Source organism: Scyliorhinus canicula, chromosome 3 (genome assembly GCF_902713615.1).
Source record: "Scyliorhinus canicula chromosome 3, sScyCan1.1, whole genome shotgun sequence".
NCBI lineage: Eukaryota > Metazoa > Chordata > Chondrichthyes > Carcharhiniformes > Scyliorhinidae > Scyliorhinus > Scyliorhinus canicula.
The window spans coordinates 186528413-186552620 of NC_052148.1; the positions used below are offsets into that span (position 1 = coordinate 186528413).

The 24208-nt window shown below is 43.6% G+C and overlaps 1 protein-coding gene across 3 annotated transcripts in view; it reads left to right on the forward strand.

The window, feature by feature from the left end:
- Positions 1-12902, forward strand: part of ugt8 (UDP glycosyltransferase 8) — a 335492-nt gene extending 322590 nt beyond the window's left edge. For all 3 annotated transcript variants that reach the window (XM_038791886.1, XM_038791889.1, XM_038791888.1), the window contains one exon: positions 10458-12902. In XM_038791886.1, coding sequence (XP_038647814.1) covers positions 10458-10812 — 355 coding nt within the window. In that variant the 3' untranslated portion in view covers positions 10813-12902. The remainder of the gene's footprint in view (positions 1-10457) is intronic.
- Positions 12903-24208: the final 11306 nt, after the last annotated feature.

Genomic DNA, 24208 nt, shown 5'->3' on the forward strand with positions numbered 1-24208 from the left:
ATGCTTCATTATGTGTCTGCTCTGCTGGGTCAAAGTTTGCGCAAACATTCCTACATGCTTCTGTGGCATGAGAAACTAAAGTGCGGGACCATTTAGTAGTGTCTTCATCATCTAAGTTAGCACGGTTTAAGTCTCCAAATACTGCCTTAAAATGTATCCAGAGGCAACCTGCAAAGGCCGTCGGATGTTCCACTTTCCTCTGTCTACATGTATTTAAACGGGATCCTCTCTATTCTAACCGATAGCAGTTAATATGGCGTCCTTCATTTCATCTAGGGTACCATCTCCTACATTTTGGGGCTCATGTCGATGTAATCGTATGGATTGACCAAAGCTCATCACTATTAATTTCACCTCTTCCCTTTCATCCAACCGATACATAATTTTCTGTTGGCGGACCTCTTCAAAGAAGCAATGCAGGTCCGCAGTGGGCTCAAATGTGTAATTTTGTTACATGCGTCCCTTAACCGGGTTACTGTGAGTGGGGTAGTGTAGGTAATTGCAGGACCTGGAGTATTCCCTATCCTTCTTTCCGTAGTGACTGGATTCATGGGTGCCGGGGCAGTTTCACTACTCACTGGGATTGGTGTGACCTGTGCAACCGGGCCTGCTGGTGCATTTATTATTGGGATTGGTGGTGATTGCTTTCAACTTTTACATCTGCCTGTAACTCCTCCCAATCAGCCATCTCTTCTTCCTCTGTCCCTGCTGTCCCGAAGGTACACATAAAGCCATTCTGAAATGAAAGTAATGATTGAAGCCTGTCTATCTCTCACTGGTACTTGGTGTGGTCAGCGGTGCTTTGCCTTTGCTCTTTAGTGGACTGGTGGAGCGCTCTTAAAGCTGCCTGTAGATTGGCATATTTATTCTCCAGGTGAGTGACCTTCTGTTCGGTCCCCTCTCTTACCAAGATAGCACGTTGTCCTTCATTACTAGAGGGATGGAGTTTAAGACTAGGGAGGTTATGCTGCAATTGTTAGTGAGTGTTAGTGTTAGTGTTAGTGAAGCCACACCTGGAGTATTGTGTTCAGTTTTGGCCTCCTTACTTGAGAAAGGACATACTGGCACTGGAGGGTGTGCAGAGGAGATTCAGGAGGTTAATCCCAGAGCTGAAGGGGTTGGATTACGAGGAGAGGTTGAGTAGACTGGGACTGTACTCGTTGGAATTTAGAAGGATGAGGGGGGATCTTATCAAAACATTTAAAATTATGAAGGGAATAGATAGGATAGATGCGGGCAGGTTGTTTCCACTGGCGGGTGAAAGCAGAACTAGGGGGCATAGCCTCAAAATAAGGGGAAGTAGATTTAGGACTGAGTTTAGGAGAAACTTCTTCACCCAAAGGGTTGTGAATCTATGGAATTCCTTGCCCAGTGAAGCAGTTGAGGCTCCTTCATTAAAAGTTTTTAAGGTAAAGATAGATAGTTTTTTGAAGAAAAAAGGGATTAAGGGTTATGGTGTTCGGGCCGGAAAGTGGAGCTGAGTCCACAAAAGATCAGCCATGATCTCATTGAATGGCAGAGCAGGCTCGAGGGGCCAGATGGCCTACTCCTGCTCCTAGTTCTTATGTTCTTATAGTCCACAAAAGATCAGCCATGATCTCATTGAATGGCGGAGCATGCTTGGGGGGCCAGATGGTCTACTCCTGCTCCTAGTTCTTATGTTCTTATGTTGTGTGTCCTGGTAGGCCTTGTCGTACTGGGTTTGGGAGTTGTTCAGATGGATTGTACTGGACTGGTGGGCACATTTAATATCCGCAATTTCCCTGTCCTTAGTGGCTAACTTCTCCCGGAGTTCCTCATCGTTTTTCTTACTCTCCTACTCCTTCTCTATTAATTGATCATGGAGCCTCTTAACTGAGCCAAGCAGCACACTACGGCCATTGGCTTTTTAAACTTTGTTCCATTCTTCTAATTAAATTTTACATAAATCCTCCCACCAAGTTTGTCCTATCTTCCCTGGCTCGGTGTTCGCACAAAATTTTGCCCATAGGGGCCACCTTTTCCCCTTTTAAGTATTTCCTTAGTACACCCTCCCATATGGGACACTTCTCTGGCATGTCAACTAGCTTGGTTTGCTGCTGCGGATTCATATTTCTCTCTATTAATTGCGCTGCCATATCCTCACTATTTAATTTGGAACAAGGGAATAGAGAGTCGATCGAACAACAGGTACGGCTTATGGCTATGTTCCAGTTCACAATCCCTCTGGATTTGGGTGCAAGTCTGCAGAGTTTACCCTATCCTTCCCTGTTAGTTTTGCATGTGGCTCGTGCACACTTCTGAAATTCGGTTATTTGGCCAATATGGAACTCGCGCTTGTGGTGCGTTTTTCCTTTTCCCAATTTAATCAAAGTTGTGGGATCTCTCGGAGTAACAAAGTCACATCTAGTCGAGATCCCACCAGAGTCAAGAATTAATGTTGACTTTATTAATAGCCACAAGATGCGAGTACGTTCCATGTATTGGACAAATTACCACATTACCAGTATATTAGTTCAATTATAGTTTATTATTAAACATAGGATTGGTTCTATATTTAATAACTTACACGCAACTACACATTAGACTATATCTAACAACTTAAATGGCCTTTACTTAACTTTCAAGTGACCGGCTCTGTGCAGGTTAGATAAGGCCTTTATCTGGTTCCCCACGTATTGTACGTCTGGGCTGAGGTTCGTCCTTCTGGTAGCGATCACGGGTTCTTTAACCTGGTTGGTCGATATGCTGCAGTTGGTGGGGCAGAGGCCGGTCCCAAAAGAGACAAAGAACACTACAGCACGGGAACAGGCCCTTCAGCCCTCCAAGCCTGTGCCGACCATGCTGCCCGTCTAAACTAAAATCTTCTCCACTTCCTGGGTCCATATCCCTCTATTCCCACCCTATTCATGTATTTGTCAAGATGCCCCTTAAATGTCACTGTCGTCTCTGCTTCCACCACCTCTTCCGGCAGCGAGTTCCAGGCACCCGCTACCCTTTTTAAAAAAAAACTTGCCTCGTACATCTCCTCTAAACCTTGCCCCTCGCACCTTAAACCTATGCCCCCTAGTAATTGACCCCTCTACCTTGGGAAAACGCCTCTGACTATCCACCCTGTCTATGCCCCTCATAATTTTTTAGACCTCTATCAGGTCACCCCTCAACCTCCATCGTTCCAGTGAGAACAAACAGAGTTTATTCAACCGCTCCTCATAGCAAATGCCCAGGCAACATTCTGGTAAATCTCTTCTGCACCCTCTCTAAATCCTCCACATCCTTCTGGTAGTGTGGAGACCAGAATTCAACACTATACGTTTGACCTAACTAAGGTTCTATACAGCTGCAACATGACTTGCCAATTCTTATACTCAATGCCCCGGCCAATGAAGGCAAGCATGCCGTATGCCTTCTTGACTACCTTCTCCACCTGTGTTACCCCTTTCAGTGACCTGTGCACCTGTACACCTAGACAGAGCATTGGTCGTGCAGTTCCTCTGATCCTCCGATCTTTGGCGCTCTTTTGGGAGATCCCAACTCGGGATCCAATGGATCGATAGGATTTCAATCACCCTAATCGATTCTGGCTAATTGGGGCGGGTACCTTGATAGCTGGGTGGGCCCGGGTTGTTATTGTCCAAGGCACGTATACACTCCCAAATAAGGTGAACAGGCGCCTCCAAGTCTGCTACTACTGTTATGTTTCAATCTGAGTCCCATTGTCCTGGGGAGATCTGTGATTGACCTCTAAGAGGTGCAAGTTTCTGTATAGGTCTGGGTTGCTTTTGCCACACTCCTTCACAGCTATGAAAGACTCCTTCAACATGGGTTAAAGGGTATTTTACGAACTTGGATAGAAGACTGGGGGCTGGTTAGCTCAGTGGACTACACAGCTGGTTTATGATGCAGGACAAGGCCAGCAGCGCGGTTTCAATTCCAGTAGCAGCTGAGAATTCGGAATTCTCTCTCCCTGTACCCGAAAAGGTTCCGGAATATGGCGACGAGGGGCTTTTCACAGTAACTTCATTGCAGTATTAATGTAAGCCTACTTGTGACCATTAAAATATTATTATTATTATTATTATAAGACTGGCTGATGGACAGAAGACGGTTGGGATAAATGGGTCTTTTTTCTCGATGGCCACTAGTGGTTCACCACAGGATTCGGTCCTTGGACCTCAATAGTCTATTTGGATAATGATTTGGATACAGAGATAGAAGGTTCTATAGCCAAATTAGCAAATTTGCAGATGGCATTAAAATAGGTAGGAGAGTAAGTTGCAATGAGGAAATACGAACCTTTCAAATGGATATAGATACGTTGGGTGAGTTGGCCAAAATGCAGCAGATGGAGTTAATGCGGTTAAGTAGGAAGTCATACATTTTGCTCGTAAAAATGGAAAGGCAACTTATTATCTAAATGGGGAGAGACTTTGGGGTGCTCCAATGCAGAGGGATCTGGATGCCCTTGTGCATGAGTCACAGAAAACTAGCAGGCAGGTACAGCGGGTAATAAAGAAAGTGAATGGAATGTTGGCATTTGTAGCTAAAGAAATAGAGTATAAAGGTAAGAAAGAGTTGTTGCAACTGTACAAAACATTGGTGAGACTGCACCTGGAGTATTGTGCACAGCTTTGGCCCCCTTATTTGATGAAAGATGTAGCGGCATTGGAGGCAGTTCAGAGGAAGTTCACTAGATTGATCCAGATTTGAGGGGTTTGTCTTCTGAAGAGTGATTGAACAGTTTAGGCCTATACTCTCTGGAGTTTAGAAGAATGAGGGGAGATCAAATTGAGGTATACAAGATGATAAATGGCATGGATAAAGTAAATACTGAGTGGGTGCTTCCTCTTGTGGGGCACTCTCGAATGAGAGGTCATAGTCTTAGGATAAGGGGCAACAGATTTTAAACAAAGATGAGGAGAAACTAATTCTCCCAAAGGATCATGAAATGTGGAATTGGTCACCCCAGGGTGCGGTGGATGCTGGGATAGTGAGTAAATTTAAAGAGGATTTAGACAGGTTTTTAATTAGTCATGGGTTGAAGGGTTATGGAGAATGGGCGGCATGGTGAGGATGAGGCCATAACGTAATCAGCCATGTTTGTATTGAACAGTGGAGCAAGCATGAGAGGTTAAATTGCAGTTATTATGTTCGAAGAAAGAACTGTTACGTCTAATTACACCTTCCAGTCCTTGATCTGTAGCCTTGTAGGTAACAGCACCTCGAGCACAAATATGGTATTCTTGATTAAGAGAATTTCTTGATTAATAAGGGCATCGGGATTATGGGGAGAAGGCAGGAGAATGGAGATGAGGAACATACCAGCTATGATCGAATAGTGGAGCAGACGTGATGGGCCGAATGGCCTAATTCTGCTCCTGTATTATCATAGAATTTACAGTGCAGAAGGAGGCCATTCAGCCCATTGAGTCTGCACCGGCTCTTGGAAAGAGCACCCTACCCAAGGTCAATACCTCCACCCTATCCCATAACCAGTGCGGTACCCAACACTAAGGGAAATTTTGGACACTTAAGGGCAATTTATCATGGCCAGTCCACCTAACCTGCACATCTTTGGACTGTGGGAGGAAACCGGAGCACCCGGAGGAAACCCAGGCACACACAGGGAGGATGTGCAGACTCCGCACAGACAGTGACCCGAGCCGGAATCGAACCTGGGACCCTGGAGCTGTGAAGCAATTATGCTATCCACAATGCTACCATGCTGCCCTATCTTATGGTCTAACTCTTTCCTTGCCGATCAGACTGTCTGTCCATCTGCTTCCTGAGCTCCTCTTCCTGCGCCATCACCACAGGTCGCATATCTTCTGTGATGGGCGTGGCAGCCTCTGCCATCTTCCTTCCCTCAGATTCCCTCGCCAGACTACCAGCCTCTGGTTTCTTTCCAGTGCGTTTTTTCAACTTTTACCCAGTTTAGCCAGCTGACTTTAAACACAAAACCATCCTGGAAAACAGGCAAAAGGGACACAAAGAAAAAGGACCCTGGGTGACACGGGCAGCATGGTAGCATAGCAGTTAGCACAATTGCTTCACAGCTTCAGGGTCCCAGGTCGATTCCTGGCTTGGGTCACTGTTTGTGCGGAGTCTGCACGTTCTCCCCGTGTGTGCGTGGGTTTCCTCCGGGTGCTCCGGTTTCCTCCCACAGTCCAAAGATGTGCAGGTTAGGCTGATTGGCCCTGATAAATTGCCCTTAGTGTCCAAAATTGCCCTTAGTGTTGGGTGGGGTTACTGGGTTATGGGGATGGGTGTGCTTGGGTAGGGTGCTCTTTCCAAGAGCCGGTGCAGACTTGATGGGCCAAATGGCGGCCTCCTGCACTGTAAAGTCTATGAAAATTCTATGACACAGTCTTTGAATAAGAGAGAGACCATTTAGGACTGAGATGAGGTTGGTGAATGTTAAGAATTCTCTACCCCAGACCCTGTGGAGGCTCAGTCATTGAGTTTATTCAAGTCCAAGATTGATAGATTTCATGGTATTAAAGATATCAAGGCATATGGGGAAAATGGCATTGAGGTAGAAGATCAGTTGCAAGATGGAGCAGGCTTGATCAGCTAAATGGCCTACTACTCATACATTTCCTAAGTTCCTATCGTTTGGTAGGGGTGTACATCTCAAATTGCTTGCCTGTTATGGCGACAGGCAAGAAATTTGAGATATACACCCCTACCAAACGATAGGAACTTAGGAAATGTTTAAGCACCATCAGACTGGGAAAGCAAGTCAACTTTCGGATGAGATTGTTTGTGACAGTGCAGCCTATGTCAGCTTTGCATAGTTCTTAGTTTCCATTGCCACAATGTGTTACTTGCATCACTTTCCTTGAGCTGATCTTCCTCTGATAGGCGAGTCTCACTGAGGGTGGCAATCTGTACATTTACATAACCAACTTTCAACTTATAAGAGCAGTTCTTCTCTCCTGTCTGTCAGCTGTGGTTCATCTATAGAACAGCACAGAACAGGCCCTTCGGCCCTCGATGTTGTGCCGAGCAATGATCACCCTACTCAAACCCACGTATCCACCCTATACCCGTAACCCAACAACCCCCCTCCCTTATCCTTACTTTTTAGGACTCTACGGGCAATTTAGCATGGCCAATCCACCTAACCCGCACATCTTTGGACTGTGGGAGGAAACCGGAGCACCCGGAGGAAACCCACGCACACATGGTGAGGACGTGCAGACTCCGCACAGACAGTGACCCAGCCGGGAACCGAACCTGGGACCCTGGAGCTGTGCAGCATTTATGCTAACCACCATGCTACCGTGCTACCGTGAGGGTATGCACGTTCCATGTGTCAATGTTGACCAATGTTATCTTTATTTTTTTAAGATTGTCTTACTTTTGTGTTGATGGGATCACTGCCCATTGCAGCTTGCTGGCCAGATACTGTTTCGGGCACCTTATCTAGCCTCTGCCTCATATTGAGCTTTGTGGCCCTGCAAGAGGCAGCCCGGGGCTTCAGAGTTCACTGCAGTCCCATTTCATGGAACATTGACTCCAGTATTGTGACAGGAAGGAGATATATCATTCGGATGGGCTCCACCTGAACCAGGCTGGGACCAGAGTCCTAGAAGACACCTCTGGTAGAAAGGTTAAAATAAAAACTAGGTCACAAGGAATTCAAAAAAAAGTGAATAGAGTAGCAGTCAGAAATTGTGCTTTCAGCACTACAGTAAAGGGAAAACTAAAAGATGTTAAGTAATCAAAAGAGGAGCGTAAAATTAAATTTGAGTAAAATATTTAGGGCAAAAGCACAGGTTGGGATATGTGGCCCAAATGAGTATACTTTTAGTTGAATGCAGGTGCAAATTCAACTTGAACGGAATGCAATGATCACCATTACTGAGTCGTGGCTGCAAGATGTTATGGACGGGGCACTGAATATATGAGGTTATGAAGTTTACAGGAAAAATAGCGAAAATTCCAGGGGGGTTGAGTAGCCTTGCTCATGAAATGAAATGAAAATGAAAATCGCTTATTGTCACGAGTAGGCTTCAATGAAGTTACTGTGAAAAGCCCCTAGTCGCCACATTCCGGCGCCTATTCGGGGAGGCTGTTACGGGAATTGAACCGTGCTGCTGGCCTGCCTTGGTCTGCTTTCAAAGCCAGCGATTTAGCCTAGTGTGCTAAACAGGATGAAATCATAAGGATGAAATCATCTTGGATAAGAGATGGTGACCAACGGGAGGCTGGCAGAGGGGACTTTAGAATTAAGAAATAGAAAATGATTTAGGACTTCAGTGGGTGCTGTGTATAGGCCTCTTAATGGCAGCTATTAAACATTCATGTTGTAAAGGCAGAGTGGTTTTAGTGGTGATTTGAACTTAGGGATTGGGGTGAGCAGTTTAGTACATGTCAGAAAGGTAATGAATTTCAAATAGCAGCCACACTTGAGCTGCTACTTGGTAAATACCATGTGCTTTATATGTTAAACTGTTAAAGTTGCAAAACGCCAATAAAGATGGTTTAAAAAAAGGTAGTGAATTTCTGTATCTGGATAGGTTTCTGCAGCAATATGTCATGTGCCAAGATTTAGTTAACCCTAATAATGCATGAGCATTTATCTAATACTGAGCATAATATGAACGGGTTCAATGCAGTGTGAAAGGTCAACATGCAAAAGAAAAGCTGCCAGGCTTCCAAGATTTTGGGAAGGCTGACTTCCACAGAAAACTGGGCAAATTGGTTAATGATGTGAGTCATGGAATAATAGAATCCCTCCTGTGCAGAAGGGAGGCCATTTTGCCCATTGAGTCTGCATCGACTCTTCAAAATAACACACCACTCGCCCATCCACCCCGTCCTATCCCCCTCCCCTAATCTACACATCCCTGGACACCATTGGGCAATTTATCATGGTCAATCCACCTAAATCGCACATTTTTGGACTGTGGGGGAAACCAGACCACCCAGAGGAATCCCACGCAGACACTGGGAGAACGTGCAAACTCCAGAGATGGTGACCGGAATCGAACTCGGGTCTCTGACGCTGTGGGGCAACAGTGCTAACCACTATGCCACTGTGCCGCCCTTGAAATGAGTGACATGGTGGGAGTTTTTGAAACATAATTTAATGTGATTCAGAGCCTTTTTATAATCCCAATGGGGAAAGAGGTTAATTGCCAAAAATGACAGTCACAGATGACTGCAAAGGTAAGGGACAACATAAAACTAACAGGAAAAGCATGCAAACAGTGCAAAGAATATCACCAAATCTGGTGATGCAAAGAGTCAGAAAGCTGATAGTAGGAACTACAACAAGGAATATGAAAGAAAGCTTGGCAAAGGATACCAAAATCCATGTAATTCCCTTCCTAACATCACTGGGTGTGCGTACACCACACAAACTGCAGCGGTTCAAGAAAGTGGCTCACCACCACCTCAATGGCAATGAGGAATGGGCAACAAATTCTGGCCTACAGGTTTACAGGAGGTAGGTCAGAACACCTCATACCCAATTATAATCTTCCAAAGTTCTCTTGCTTTCAATTGGAAAATAGCACATCTTTATGAAGTATGACGGGACATCTGAATATTATAGGATAGTTAGCTCAATATCTGTTGGAAAATTACTATTCTATAATTAACGGTAGGTGACTGAACATCTTGAAAAATGTCAGCTGATCAGCATGCCAGCATGAATTTGTAAAGGTTCCTGCAGAGGTGACTAAAGTAGTGGGCAGAGGGATGTCTATGGTTGTAACTCATCAAATATCTTCTGGCAGTCCGTCTAAAAGTCCAAAATAAGTGGCTGTTAATTAAAGTTCAAGCTAATGGAAATGAAAACATATTATTGACCTGGTTAGAAAACTGACAGAGGCAGTTGACAATCAATCAACACTCATAATTGTCAAGATGTCCCTGTGGTATTCCACAGGGTCAGTTATGGGGCTTTGACTATTCACCATATTTATTATTGAATTAGATGATGGATCAAAAATTACAAATCCAAATTTATCACTGACTGGCAGCATTGTAGATGGAAATGTCACATTGAAATTATTGGTGGATTAAATGAGGGACTTAACATTTGGCAAGTAGATTTCAATGGAGGCAAATGTAAGATCAACTACTTTGGATAATTTCTATATGGTGAAAAGCTAGAACAGTGAAGGTGCCTGCTAAGAGACGTAGGGGTCCAGGAATATGAGACATTAAAATGCCATGAACAAGTATAGAAAATAAGCAAAATGTTTCAGAATACAAGGGGGCAGAAGTCATTCTTCAGCTATCCAAAGTTCTAGTTAGACCACACATGGAAATTAAATGCCTGGACCAATGAATTTAAAACATTTTATGACCGGATAAACATGGTGGGTACTGTGATGGCTAATTAAGTCTGAAAAAACAGTAACATTTTTATTGGAGCTAATAGTTGCAGTTTTTAATTGATTCTACATTTTAATGGCATTACCTGTCTATCCAGCACTCAATGATCTTATGTTTCTCTCTAGCTACAAGCAACGCGCTGAACAATTATCTCAGATTCACAGAGACCAGCCTGAACATCCTGTTAGCCGAACAGTTTATTGGATTAACTACATCCTCCGTTACAGTGGGGCAGAACATCTTCGTGCTGCTGTATATAACATGCGATTCTACCAATACTTCTTGTTGGATGCAGTTCTGCTCATTTCTTTGAGCACAGTTGCTGTACTCAAGATAGGATTGTGGATAGCAAAGCAGGTTGCCAAAAAGTTTTCATCTAAATTAGTGCATGGTAAAACTAATGGACACTGCTATAATGGAATAGCAAATGGTAAACATCGGAAGAATGGCCACGTCAAACATGAAAAAAAAGTGAAATGAGTAATCTTGTCTGCCCTGTAATTTTGGGAAAAGATTAACAGTTCACTATTCTGTTGATATAATGCCACCTGTGTAACACACTACTGACAGCGTTTAGGAAAATAACTGTGTTAATATTCTTCACCATTTAACCTAATTTTGCCTAATATTCCATGTGCTGACTAAAGGACCGATGAGCACAACTTAAAATGCAATACTGTATATCTGATTCTTGGCATTTCTGCACAAATTGCTTTGGTTCTGAAACTGGCCTTAATTCTTGGAAAGTTTTATTATGAATTTTTATAAATTGTTTTATGATTTATTAAAGTGTGTTGTGTGCCCCACTTTTTTAATTTAAAAAAATGAAGGGTTTGATACTTGGATAAAATTAGTTCAGTTTCAATGTTGACAAGATTATGTTAGTTTGGCCTATATTGAATAGTGCACGAATTAAATTGTGATGGTGGTCTAGTCAATTATTGGACCCATATGTACGGCGAATGACTTCCCTTGGTGGAAATATGATCAGATCTCAAGGATCAGAGGTGATTTTTCACCATTTCTTTGATTTTTAATAGATTGGGCACAAATCCAGGTATCCCAGAAACACAAACCCTTCACAAAATCAAATTCAGCAGGTAGTTTGATTGTCTTGTCAGATAATGCTCAAGGGTAACCTATTTTACAGCTTTATTTAGTTTGTCCAAACAATCACAATTTATGTAATTGACGAGAAATATAAATACCTTCCAAGATGTATACCTTCCAAGATGTTAGAATTTACAACTGAGAACTGGAGCACTGTTATTTACAATATGATTGAAACTCATTATTAGGTGCACAATATACCTTTATTTTGGTAAGTGCTCTGCAAATCCCAATTTAAAATACAGCATTTGTAATGGGTGGCAACATTTTCCACATCACACAACTGAATTTTAGGTGCATCACCTTTTCTACAAATAATTTATTGATGTATATTAAAATGAGAAATACAGCAGTAATATGATTATCCATTAGCTAATTTCAGAATATGCATTGAACAAAGGTTGTCTGAAAATTAATTTACCACCTAAATATTGCAGGGTTAAGATTCCATCATGAATGGACATTTTGGGTTCGTGAACCAAACTGAAGCTTTATACTCTTTACTTCCACTACATCTTGATTCACTCTGTCTTGATACAAAACTGATAGCATGAGACCAGTGCATGTTTGCCTGCACAAACAAAACAGCTCCATGTATTGTTGTCCGTCACTTGCCAAAGTATTTTTACATGCTCTTCATATTTTCCCTTTAAAGTATAGGTGAATAGTTTGTCAATGGATGTTAATTTTCAATGTTTTCATCTTGACAGCTTCCTGTTCTTTTGAACATCTTTGGGGCACACAATTCACTGTTTTGTGACTACTGTACTTTAGCCCAGTGCTGCTTTCCTGTTAGTTTGTCCACAGTGTGATGTGTTTATTTCTAATGCATATTATCCCTGCTGTGAGTGTAAATTTTATTTATTGTAATTACAGTTCACATGTCTGACAAAGAAACTAAGAGCATCTCACATTCAATATTACTACTGCCTCCTTGATTGTTTCATAAGTTGTAACCCAAATAAGGATTTTATTTATTTCTATCCCACTTGGAGCCACAGATGACCATTGAATGTAGGAAAACAGATGGAAGTACGAACAGCTAATAACTTTAAATAACTGAACAAAAGAAAGTTTAAGTAAAATAAATTCACATTACTTTCAGTTCTGTTCAAAGTTCTGTGCAATGCTGCCATGAAATGGCCATTGGGAAAGCAAATTAAGCTTTGTGAGGCAATGAGTTGTGGGGTGATAACTAAGTGGTCTTAACAGGTACTGTATGCAGATATTTGTTTTAAAGTAAAACAACAGATGGTGTCTTCAGGCTGTAGTATAGTTGAGCTAAGGCTAAAGCTGTGATAAATTTGAGCAATAAGTACTGATTACATAGCCTGAAACTTTTTTTATATGTATATATAAAAATGTAAATGTCTAATTCCAGCTACAGTTTTAATTGCAGACACTGTCATCTGTTATTGAATCAAAGTTAAATAAATGCAGCAAAGTTAAATAAATGCAAAGTATTGATAGTTGTGTGTATGCTTTATGATTGCTATAATAATGGATTACATGCTTGGTGTTTTTGGATTTTTGGATTTTTGGATTTTTTGCACTTTGCCATTATACTCCATCACTTGATAGATATTATGGGGTTTGCCTTTCTAAGTTAAATAGAAATATGTTTTTATATACTCAGAAGAAACAGTGACAAACTGGTCATCATGTTACATAGCTTGCCACAGAAGAATAATTAAAGAAGTATTTAGACACTGGGCTACAAGTGTAATCAATTATTACAACTTCTTGATTTCAGTTTATGTAATCCTCATTTCAGAGATAATAGGTTCATGTTCACAATTCCCAACACGCAAATTGTGATCAGATGAGTTGTCAGTAAAATAAATGCTTCTCAAAACTATTTTCACTAAAGAAAGGTAATTTAGATTCTTAAATGCTTCTTGCAATGGGTTCTACTTCGACCTATTTAATCTCCTGATGGCTCTGCCTACACTCTGATCCGCAAAGATAATGAAATAAATTCCAAGACATTTAGCTATCCATACAATTGATCCTGTAGCAATAATCAGGGTCTAGTTTTAAGGCTGATTAAATGGGATATCATAAATTAAAGAATTGGGCACTTTCAAAACTGCAGTCTGCAGAAGCCTGCAGAATCCTAATATACAGAACTCAAGACAAGCTGCCGGGGTATGTCTGAATCAGTCCCTGAATACCCATCAAGTAATTATCATTGCTACTTGAGATTCACTGGCCTATTGTCCACAGTTCCTGATATCCCATCAACTGATAGTCGCTCCTACTTAAGATGCCTATTGTTCACAGTTCCTACAACCCATCAAGCAATCATCGCTCCTCCCAAGGCGGGCTCAGGTACCCTGTCAACAGGTCATCAACCGAACCATTAGGCACTGAGACTCTGCCTCCTGAGACTCCATTGGCCGAAGGCCAAGGGCAGGTGGAGAAAGGAGGTGGGTGGCGACAGGGGGATAAAAAGAGAGGTATTTTCCAGACATCTGGAGAGAAAGGACTGGAAGCTAAGACTGAAAGCAAAAGACTTGAAGCAAAAGACTCGAAGCTTGGTGTGTAAAGTGACCTTGACCAGACCATAAGGAAGGAAGCAAGCAAGGAACAGCCAGTGAGAATCACCTTTACAAAGAGGAAGAGGGACTCACGGATCGGATTTGCAGCTTACCAAATCACCTTTACGGGAAGTACAGTCGAATCCTGGGTGTTTCTTGTATGTATAGTGGGTAATTTATGGGTTAACTATGTTTAATAAAGTGTGTTGCATTACATCTGTGTCCTACTTTGTTCTACTCATAAATAAAGACACCTAGGTAAACTTTAAGTAAAGAGCTGGTTGAAGTATCTGAATTGGACTGATACAACATATTGCCACCCTAGATGGCCCTTCGATAAGAAGTGATACGTTGCTCCGAAGTCGAACCTTCAACCCAGTATTCTCCAATACTCCGTCTGAGCCTGAATTAAGATGACACATTGTCCCACGTAACGGCCAGTCTTAAGTGAGTGAAGGACTAATACAGATTTCGACCAGAAAAATTGGGCCATTAACCGGGTGTCTGTAACACGAGGTGAACAAACTACGTATTTAGATCTCGGATAGTCTCGGGAGTTGGGGAGGGAATTTAGTGAAAGCCGGACCCCTAACCCAGAGGATTCTCACGCAACTGTGACAAATCTTATGGAGAGAGAGAATAAGCAGAGTAGAGAATGGTAGAATGCCCAGAATGGGAAGTGACCCAAGTGGGTACTACAGAAAATTAGCAAATGGGACCGCGATCCCTAAACTTCATGAAGAAGGAAAGGATATTCAAACCACCTTGTTGAAGATGGCCAGTGACAAAAGGCTCCTTGAGGGATCCTATGTGTCAAAGGGGGGAGGGGGATATAAGTTTTAGAAGAAGTCATTATGAAATATGAGTTTTAAGAGAAGTCAGTGTGAACATTTGTGCTCTGGAAGTTTGGGATTATCCTGAGAAAAAATTAGTTTTCGAAAAAGTTGTGCAAATCTGAGTTTTCGAAGAAGTCTGTATGGAAACATGAGTTTTAAAAAAGTCTGTGTGGAAATTTGAGTTTTAAAAGAGGTCAATGTGAACATTTGTACAATTGTTCGAACAGAAGAGTTTAAACTTACTCTATATATTTATGAGGGAATTTACCTTTTCTTTGAGTTTGAATTACAGTTTTGAAGAAAGAACAATGAAGACTACTGTCCTAACCACTTCATTTATTTTCTTTGAAAATTCTAATTATTTTTCAGTTTGTTGAGATTGTTTAAATTTGTTGAAATTTCTTTGTTTGAATGGAAGCCTCCATGGATGAATGAGGGTGTGTGTGTTCACTAAAGAATTTGTGAATTTCCTTTGGTGTTTCTTGTTTTTTACATATTATATTCTACAAAACTGAGCTTTAAATCAACTGGGAGTTATGAACTGGATTTTAATTTTCTTTTAAATTGATAGATACATCTAAACCAAATTAACTCACTTGGCTCCAGGCCTAGTGCTTTTGTTTAAATACAGATGTATCATAAGTCACAGACAATGATTCTGGAGGCTTCAGGAATTCCAAGATTGCTCTGTCACAAGTGACAATGGGGACATTTTTATTTTGTGGAAATGGTTAATTCATTGAGACTTCATTGCTGCCCTTTGAATTTGAAGTTTGTGAAGTGTTACACTTACCTTTTACACCAATTGCAAAGTCTGATAATTTGAATTCTCTTAAAACTAGCATGCCGGGATATAATTGCTCTCGAGGTCCAATTGATTAAATGTAATTAAGTGAAAATAGTAACTTAATATGGAAAGGATAATAAATAAATTCTAATTTTGACAAATAAAGGGCAATAGGAGTTAGTCTGTATGAGTTGCTGAGCTGAGCTTCAAAACCCTTTCATTGTGTGAAAGGAGATAAATTAAACATTCTCAGTTTAGAATGTCACCATTTGAAAATAGTATATTTTAAAGAAGTAATATTCATTTTTGTGTGTTATCAATACTGAGCAAATGCTAACTCGGGTACTGAGTACGTGAACATGTAAAATCGGTTGTTTTAATCCTGGGTATTTAACTACAAATAGTTTGGAAATTAATGATCTTCTGTACAAGGATAAGGGCTGTTATGTTTTTATGAGTGAGGTGAACTACAGGTGGGGAGATAATGTTAAATTTGGGGGGCATCAATGAAGCTGCAGTAAATGGTGGGATTCTTTAATCACTTCATCACCTGGGGGTAGGGAATGGGAGTCAAAACTTTACAGCAAATAGCTTGGTTGGGACAATATTTGGAATTGGGGTTTAAAGTGGAAATACCCCTTGGTTACAGGTCATGTTGCATTTTGCTATTATTGCTACTGTTCTCATTACCTTATATCAAACTTTTGTAATGATATATTAAAAGATGGACAAATGGAAGTTTGATTAAATGTGGCATCGGTAATGAGACATAGGAATTGTGTTTTAAATATGTAATTGAATAAGCTTTGAATATTGTAAGGAAAGTATGTATCTCTGACTCATTCTGGGAATGGGGTTGTCCAAATTAATGATCCCATGCATTTACACTTATGGGATCACAGGGTACTGAAGGCAGGCTGACGGGATGCACATGGACCAGGAACAGAAACTGCCTCCTGAAACCCTGGCTGGAATCCATACTGGCTGCAAAAGCACTCGAGTCAAAACATAAACCTGTTATTGCGATATGGAATTTGATTACCCACTCCAAGTCTATGAATGTTCAACAAACGTCCAGACACGCAAGTGATCAACTTTGCATCAGATGAAGGACACCCTATCCCAATTGTTTTCTCGCTCCACCCCCACCAGCAGAAATCCCAGCAGAATAGTGATGACCAGTTGTGCCGACTGGGAGGATGTCTTCCACACATATAAAAACAGTAAATGGCCCAAGTGGGTACAGTGGGGCGAAACCCCAAAACCGGATCTGGGATCCGAAGGAGAATATTGTTGGAGTCATACTCTGTCTCTGCTTTTCCTTTCTTTTTTGGTGTTGTTGCTGGTGACGGCCACTGTCGTGGTCGTTCGCCATAAATTTAATCAAAGAAGACAAGGATAACCAAATAATAATACAGCAGGACCTAATGGCCGCCACTGCACGCATCCACTACCGAAGCCGAGGTAGCAACGAAAGACGAGAGGAACATACATATGAGTCAATTCCAGGCCCAGTATGTCAAGGCACATCAAAAAACACCGCGCTATTGGTGAGAAAGATGCCGCTATTACCCAATTAGAGAAACTGAAATTAAAATGCAGCGACCTGCAGGCTGCGGTAAAAGTCTTATATCTAACAGGGAAAGAAAACAGGACTCACGCTATGGACCACACCAAATGCCTGCGCGAGATAGGCAGATTACAGTTCCAATTGGCAGTTAAAAGAGGCGTAATGTGCGCTTTCACCACAAATTCTGGGGACAGTGACCCGGGGTAGAATGGCAGGAACTGGAAGAGAATGTCTCTGACTACGCGACGGCAAGCCCCACTGCTGACTGGGAGGCCTCTTCCCTGTTCCAAGAGGTAGAACCAATCACACCTCCTGAACAGGCCCCCGAACCGAACCCCATCCCTATGAATCCAGTCACCATCCACAGACAGAATGGACAGCACCCCAATATCACCTTCATAACTTCATAACCTTCACTGTGACCCAGCTCACTGACATCGCAAAAGCGATCGGGGTGTCCATACCCTCCGGGGACCCAAATGCTCTTTTTAAGAACATCGCCCAATACCGTGTCCTAAACAGGCTAGATGAGGCAGAGGAAGTCGACCTCAACCTCCTATGCCAAAGTCCCGCAATCCGCTCTGCCCTACCCAATTCCCAAAATGTAGCAGGAAGAACCTTGCCCCTGTTGTGAATGTATAGTACTAGTAATTCACCAATGTATTAGTATCATGTTCTGCCATTGTGTTACAGCTATGTTATGTTGTTGACCTTGTGGGCTCCACCTATGGGCCATTGTGTGGCTTCACCCACAGGGGGATATGTTGGGGCATGGCATAGCTCCTCCCCTTGAAAGGAAGTATAAAGAGCAGTTGACCTGTAGGCAGTCCACAGTATTGTACTAGTCACAGATAGGCTCTGTTCTAAGCTGATTAAAACCTCGGTTTGCTTCTACTCGTGTCTTTGAGTGAATTGATGGTCGCATCAGCCCCAAATGAAGGCGGCTGTTCCAACTGCCATAGGATCCAATAGAGACGACCCAGAGAACGGCCTCAACAATTGTCAGCAAAAGCAAGGGAAACATCCAATAGCATTCACAGGTTGGCTCTGGGGTTTATTGGGGTTTTCACTCCACTAAATCAAGGCAGCACGGTAGCATTGTGGATAGCACAATCGCTTCACAGCTCCAGGGTCCCAGGTTCGATTCCGGCTTGGGTTACTGTCTGTGCGGAGTCTGCACGTCCTCCCTGTGTGTGCGTGGGTTTCCTCCGGGTACTCCGGTTTCCTCCCACAGTCCAAAGATGTGCAGGTTAGGTGGATTGGCCATGCTAAGTTGCCCTTAGTGTCCAAAATTGCCATTAGTGTTGGGTGGGGTTACTGGGTTATGGGGATAGGGTGGAGGTGTTGACCTTGGGTAGGATGCTCTTTCCAAGAGCCGGTGTAGACTCGATGGGCCGAATGGCCTCCTTCTGCACTGTAAATTCTATGTAAATCTATGTAAACAGGGCCGAATTAGACCCACATCACCGATCCACAGGGATCCACGCCCTGATAGCCCATGCCACCCACACCAGCCGCAAAGCATATGAGAATTACGACCCTGAAGACGATACATACAATGAGGCCTGGGCTATCCAGAAAATAACACGCGCTCGGGAGCGGGACGTCAACAGATGAACACCCCTAAGTTAAAAATGAATCCCACCTGCTCCAACTCAAATCCTGGCCTAGTGTGGCGAAACGAGAGGGGAGGTAGAATCATGGGAGAAACAAACCCCAACCACCCACCGCGATATACCTCTGCTGATCGCAGAATCAGGGGGCCACAAGCCCACACAGGACATATGCCCAACCCCAGAAGCAGAGAACTGTACAGAGCCGAACCCAGAGGCACACAACCACAAGTACAGTGTTACAACTGGGGGCTGTAGGGCACCAGCCAACTACCCCATTTGACCGTCTCAGCCGTTCCCCAACGATGTAGCCCAACCAATGCCCTCAAAGGACTGCTCCGACAAGCTACCATAACCCCGCGAGAAAACGGCAACACCCCCTTTAACCTACATCCCCGAAGCATGACGGTGCCTGGCCTGTACGACTTGGGTGTGTAACACCAAATTAGATAGTATCGGGAGACCCCTAGTACAAGGAGAGGTTGGAAGCCGCCTCGCTGGGTTCCCTTGGGACACAGGGGGCTCCCGCACTGCTCTAATCACATCCTGAGACCTCGACTGCACATGGCATACTCGGGAAAACAATCATATTAAACGGTTTTATAGGTCACCTCCAGGAGAGTGCAGAAACTGATAAACATACCCGCACCTACACCTTCCTGGCAGACAACATAGCGTATAGGGAGAGCCTCACGAATGCGTGATTCCCACAGTAAATGATCCCAAGGGGCCATTTCTGCCTAAACAAGTGTGGAGAGAAAGCAGGGGATCCAAGATCTTCGATCCCCCAGAACTGCTCAATACACACCCTGTACTCCAGGAATCGAACTTCTACCCTATACCTCCGGAATCCATTCTGGCCCTCCCGGTCCCAGCTCCGATTCACCGGACATCAGCAAGAGGGCATCGTCTGAAGGGACCTCGATGAAAAGGACTCCGGGGAACCAGAAGAGGTCACCCGCTATGGCGTCCCTCGTACAGAGACCTTCAGAACCGCTTCACTACCAGAGGTGGTAACGCAGCGGGTACCCGGCAGCCAACGCCCACCCACATAGGTTCCCTCTGCTGAGTAGGAATCCGGACACCACGGTCCAAATTGTAAATGGCTTTATCCATCCACTCCGTGCATCACCCAATTGAAAATGACTTTTACTCGCCCCTGTTGTATTGTTTCCATGATCTCCTGACACACCACAGTTTGATTATGGGATGAAGAATGTAATGGTACTAATTGCCGACCAATAGTATGACACTATTGGGCCTTTATTATTATTAATTTGCTTATTTCTTTGTGTTAAATAAAAACAAAAGGGTCATATGACATTCTAGTAAAGAAAAGTGAATCAGATATTAATTAGAATTGACAGGCGCTACCTTCACCTCCCGAGTAATTATCATTGCTACTTGAGATTCACTGGCCTATTGTCCACAGTTCCTGATATCCCATCAACTGATAGTCGCTCCTACTTAAGATGCATTGGCCTATTCTTCACAGTTCCTATAACCCATCATCGCTCCTCCCAAGGCGGGTTCAGGTGCCCTGTCAACAGGTTAGCAGCCAGACCATTGGGCACTGAGACCCTGCCTCCTGAGACTCCATCGGCCAAAGGCCAAGGGCAGGTGCAGAAAGGAGGTGGATGACGACGGGGATAAAAAAAGAGGCATTTTCCAGACATCTGCAGAGAAAGGACTGGAAGCTAAGATGAAAGAAAAAGACTCGAGGCAAAAGACTTGAAGCAAAAGACTCGAAGCAAAGACTCGAAGCTTGGTGTGTAAAGTGACCTTGACCAGACCATAAGGAAGGAAGCAAGCAAGGAACAGCCAGTGAGAATCACCTTTACAAAGAGGAAGAGGAAGGGATCAGATCTGCAGCTTACCAAATCAACTTTACGAGAAGGATAGTCGAATCCTGGGTGTTTCGTGTATGAAAAGTGGGTAATTTATAGGTTAACTATATTTAATGAAGGGGGGAGGAGCGTGGCCTGAGGCGAGACCTGAATCCAGCACGGATGGAGAGGGGGAGCAGCGCACACCAGGTGCCCCCCTCCCCCCCGCCCTGCTGAAAATGCATGTTTGCAATGTTTGAAAGGCGGTCCCAGGAGAAGAGATGTTTTGAACTTTGATTTTTGAAATGTGTTTTTATTATGTTTTATTAAAAAAGCATTTCTTATTATTAAAAAAATTTAAATTTAATTTTTCATTTTTAAAATTTATTTTATTAATTTATTATATTATTTTTCTCAAGATTGAAGAAAGAAGGATAAAAATATTAAGTGGCTAAGGGATGCCAAAAACAGCTGTGAAGAAGGGCGAAAATGCGGGCTCGCCACCAAAGGAGAGGACCAGTAAAAGCGCTGACAAGATGGCGGATTCCGAACCGAGTGGTGAGGCCGCACTATTTACAGTGGAAAGGATGACCGAGGTGATAGCTGTGTAGCTGAGAAGCATTTTGCATGGCACATGGAGGCGTTGAGGAAGAAGATGGTGTTCGCACTGAGATCATTGGTGGAGGAGGCTATTGCCCCGGTGAGGGTGGATTTGGCAAAGACATCGGCCGAGGTGAGAGAACAAGGTGAAAAGATGAAGGAAGTGGAAGAGGCCATGCAGCAGCACAGTGATCAGCTCACCTCGATGGGAGAGGAACTACAGAGGGTGGTGGAGGTCAACAGAGGACTCCGAGCAAAGCTTGGAAAACCGCTCGAGGCAGCAAATTCTGAGAATTGTGGGCTTACCTGAAGGGGCAGAGGGCTTAAAGCCAACTGAGTACTTTGCTAAGATGCTGGCGGAGTTGATGGGGGAGGGTGAAGACCCCTCCCGGCATTAACTGGTCTGAGCTCATCGGTCGTTAAGGCTGAAACCCAAAGTAAATGAGTCGCCAAGAGCAGTAATTATCTGCTTCCATAAATACCACATGAAGGAGAAAGTGTAAAACTGGGCGAAGCGGAAGCGGGAAGTGCAGTGGGATTGTGCTAGAGTTCAGATTTACCAGGACTTGAGGGTGGAGTTGGCAAAGAGACAAGCGACGTTCAGCCGAGTGAAGGCGGCACTGTACAACAAGGGACTGCGATTTGGTATGGTATACCCGGCAAAGCTGAGGATGACGTATAATGCCAAAGATCTTTATGTTGAAATGGTAGAGGCGGCTGAGGCGTTTCATGAAGGTAGAAGGCTTGGGACAGAATTGAGGAGTGGAGCTGGAAGAGAGATCGTAGACTGTGATTGGGGAGCTGGAAAATGTATAAATGTTATAACTTTCTTTTCAGTGACCTGTATTGTAACTTACTTGACTTCACATTGCTATAGAGTTTAAGTTTTTGTTTGGTTTGATTGGCATTTTTTTTTGTTGTTGCAACAGTTATGTTATTTCATTGAATTGCATGGGTTAGGTTGTTTTTGTTTTTCTTCTGGGACTGGGTGGGAGGGGACAGCATGCCTTTTTGGGGGAGAGGGGGACTACCCACACTAGCTAACTAAAGTCGGCGAGTGAACGGAGGTAAGTTGAGAGGAGGGCTGCGGACATTGGAGCCTGGTTAACAGGTTTCGATGGGCCTACAAGGTGCACGAGTGAAAGGGGGAGGATCAAAAGTGGGTGAGATTTTGTCAAGGGGAAGTGCAGCGGGGGGGATTCTGGGATTGGGGAGGGGGTTTGATATTAATAATGGAAAGGGACTGGTCATGCTCATGGGGCAGTGCCTGGTGGTATGATGGTGGTGGATAAGAAGGGGGGGTGAGAGAGCCCCCAGTCAGGATAGTCACGTGGAACATGAGGGGTTGGGAGGCCCAGTCAAGAGGTCAAGGGTGCTTGCCCATCTTAAAAATTTGAAGGCCGACGTAGCAATGCTGCAGGAGACTCACCTGAGGGTGAAGGACCAAGTGAGACTTAAAAAGGGCTGGGTTAGTCAGGTGTCTCTTTTTGGATTTGACGGAAGAGCTCGAGGGGTAGCGGTAATGGTCAGCAAAAGGGTACGGTTCCAGATGTCGAATGTGGTTGCAGATCAGGGGGGTAGGTATATGATTGTGACGGGGCGCTGGAGGGGAGGCTAGTGGCGCTGATAAGTGTATATGGCAGATTCGCGAAGAAGGTGTGTGGGGCCATCCCTGACTTGGACACACACGAACTGATAGAAGTGCCCCCCACTCCGAGAGAACCCAAAAATTTGAAATTAGAATCCAATTGGGAACAGAAATAACCCGCCGGCCGTCAATGATTCACTTACCCATAGCACCCAGAACCCAGTGACGAGTAACAACACCCCAAGTTGGTTCATAACGTGGTACTCCCTTTTCATATGTAATTGAATCCCTTCTAGCATTGGCGATACTCTGCAGCATCGTGCAGACTATCCGCATGATAAAATGGCGAAGGAGAGCCTACCGCTCTCGCACCCCAGTATACAGGATAAGATTCCCTATTTTCGGTTTTCACCAGGCCCCCGAACCCCTCGACCTACAATAAAGAACATTCGTTGTGCGTCATTTGTAAATAAAGAAATGACTTTCATTTGTGACTGTAAGGTTGTACAACTCTCTGCTTGACTGCCAAGCCAGAGGAAAATATGAATGCTGTTATTATTTTTCTATTGTTAGGAAGTTAGTATGTTTGGATGCTTAAGTGAGTGTAGTTTATGGAGGATAGTTAGAGGTACTGTTTTTTTTGTGTTGTAATGCATGTCCCTCTAGTGACAGAGCGCCACTTAGAATTGTCAGTTAAAATTTTCTTGCATAGTTATGGTCAGTGAAGAGGCCATGGAAGAGTGCTCGCTGGGTCAGGGAATGAAGACGATGCAGTTATGTGATCCTTCACGCTTCACGTTAGGGATCACAAGAAGGGAGTGTAGCCACCTGGGTTGGCCACTTCCTGATTCCAAAATCGAGATCCGCTAAGAATGCAGGGAGAAATGGCCAAGAGCAGGGAAACAAAGTTTACAGGTGCAAAGTTTCCTGTATATTAGGACTTACAGAACCCAGACGGAACCAAAACCAAAGACCATCTGCATCGTAATGAGCAATCCGCGGGAACAATTGAATACATTAAAGTAATCAAGACCAAACCAGACTCCTCAGCGCCAGCAGGAGCCAAGACAAAGGAAGGCCAACGGACACTTAGGAACCGCCCAGCGATCAGGCAACAGCTCCAGTATTGGAGAAATCGATCCAAGTGATCAGAACTTAGTGAAATCAATTGGAACCAGGTATGGGATGTAGCCATGCTGGCCACGCAAAATGGACACTGAGCCAAAGTAAAATGGAAGACAGAAGGAAAAGCCTGTTTAGTGAGAGCAGACAGTCTGCTCTCAACTAATTAGCATTTTGCAAGCAGCAAACCAGTTTCTGGCCAGGTGCAAGATCTCCAAGCCAAAGGTGTTAATGGCAAAGCGCTTAGCATTCTGATGAGGCAGCCCAGATCCAGGCACGAACAA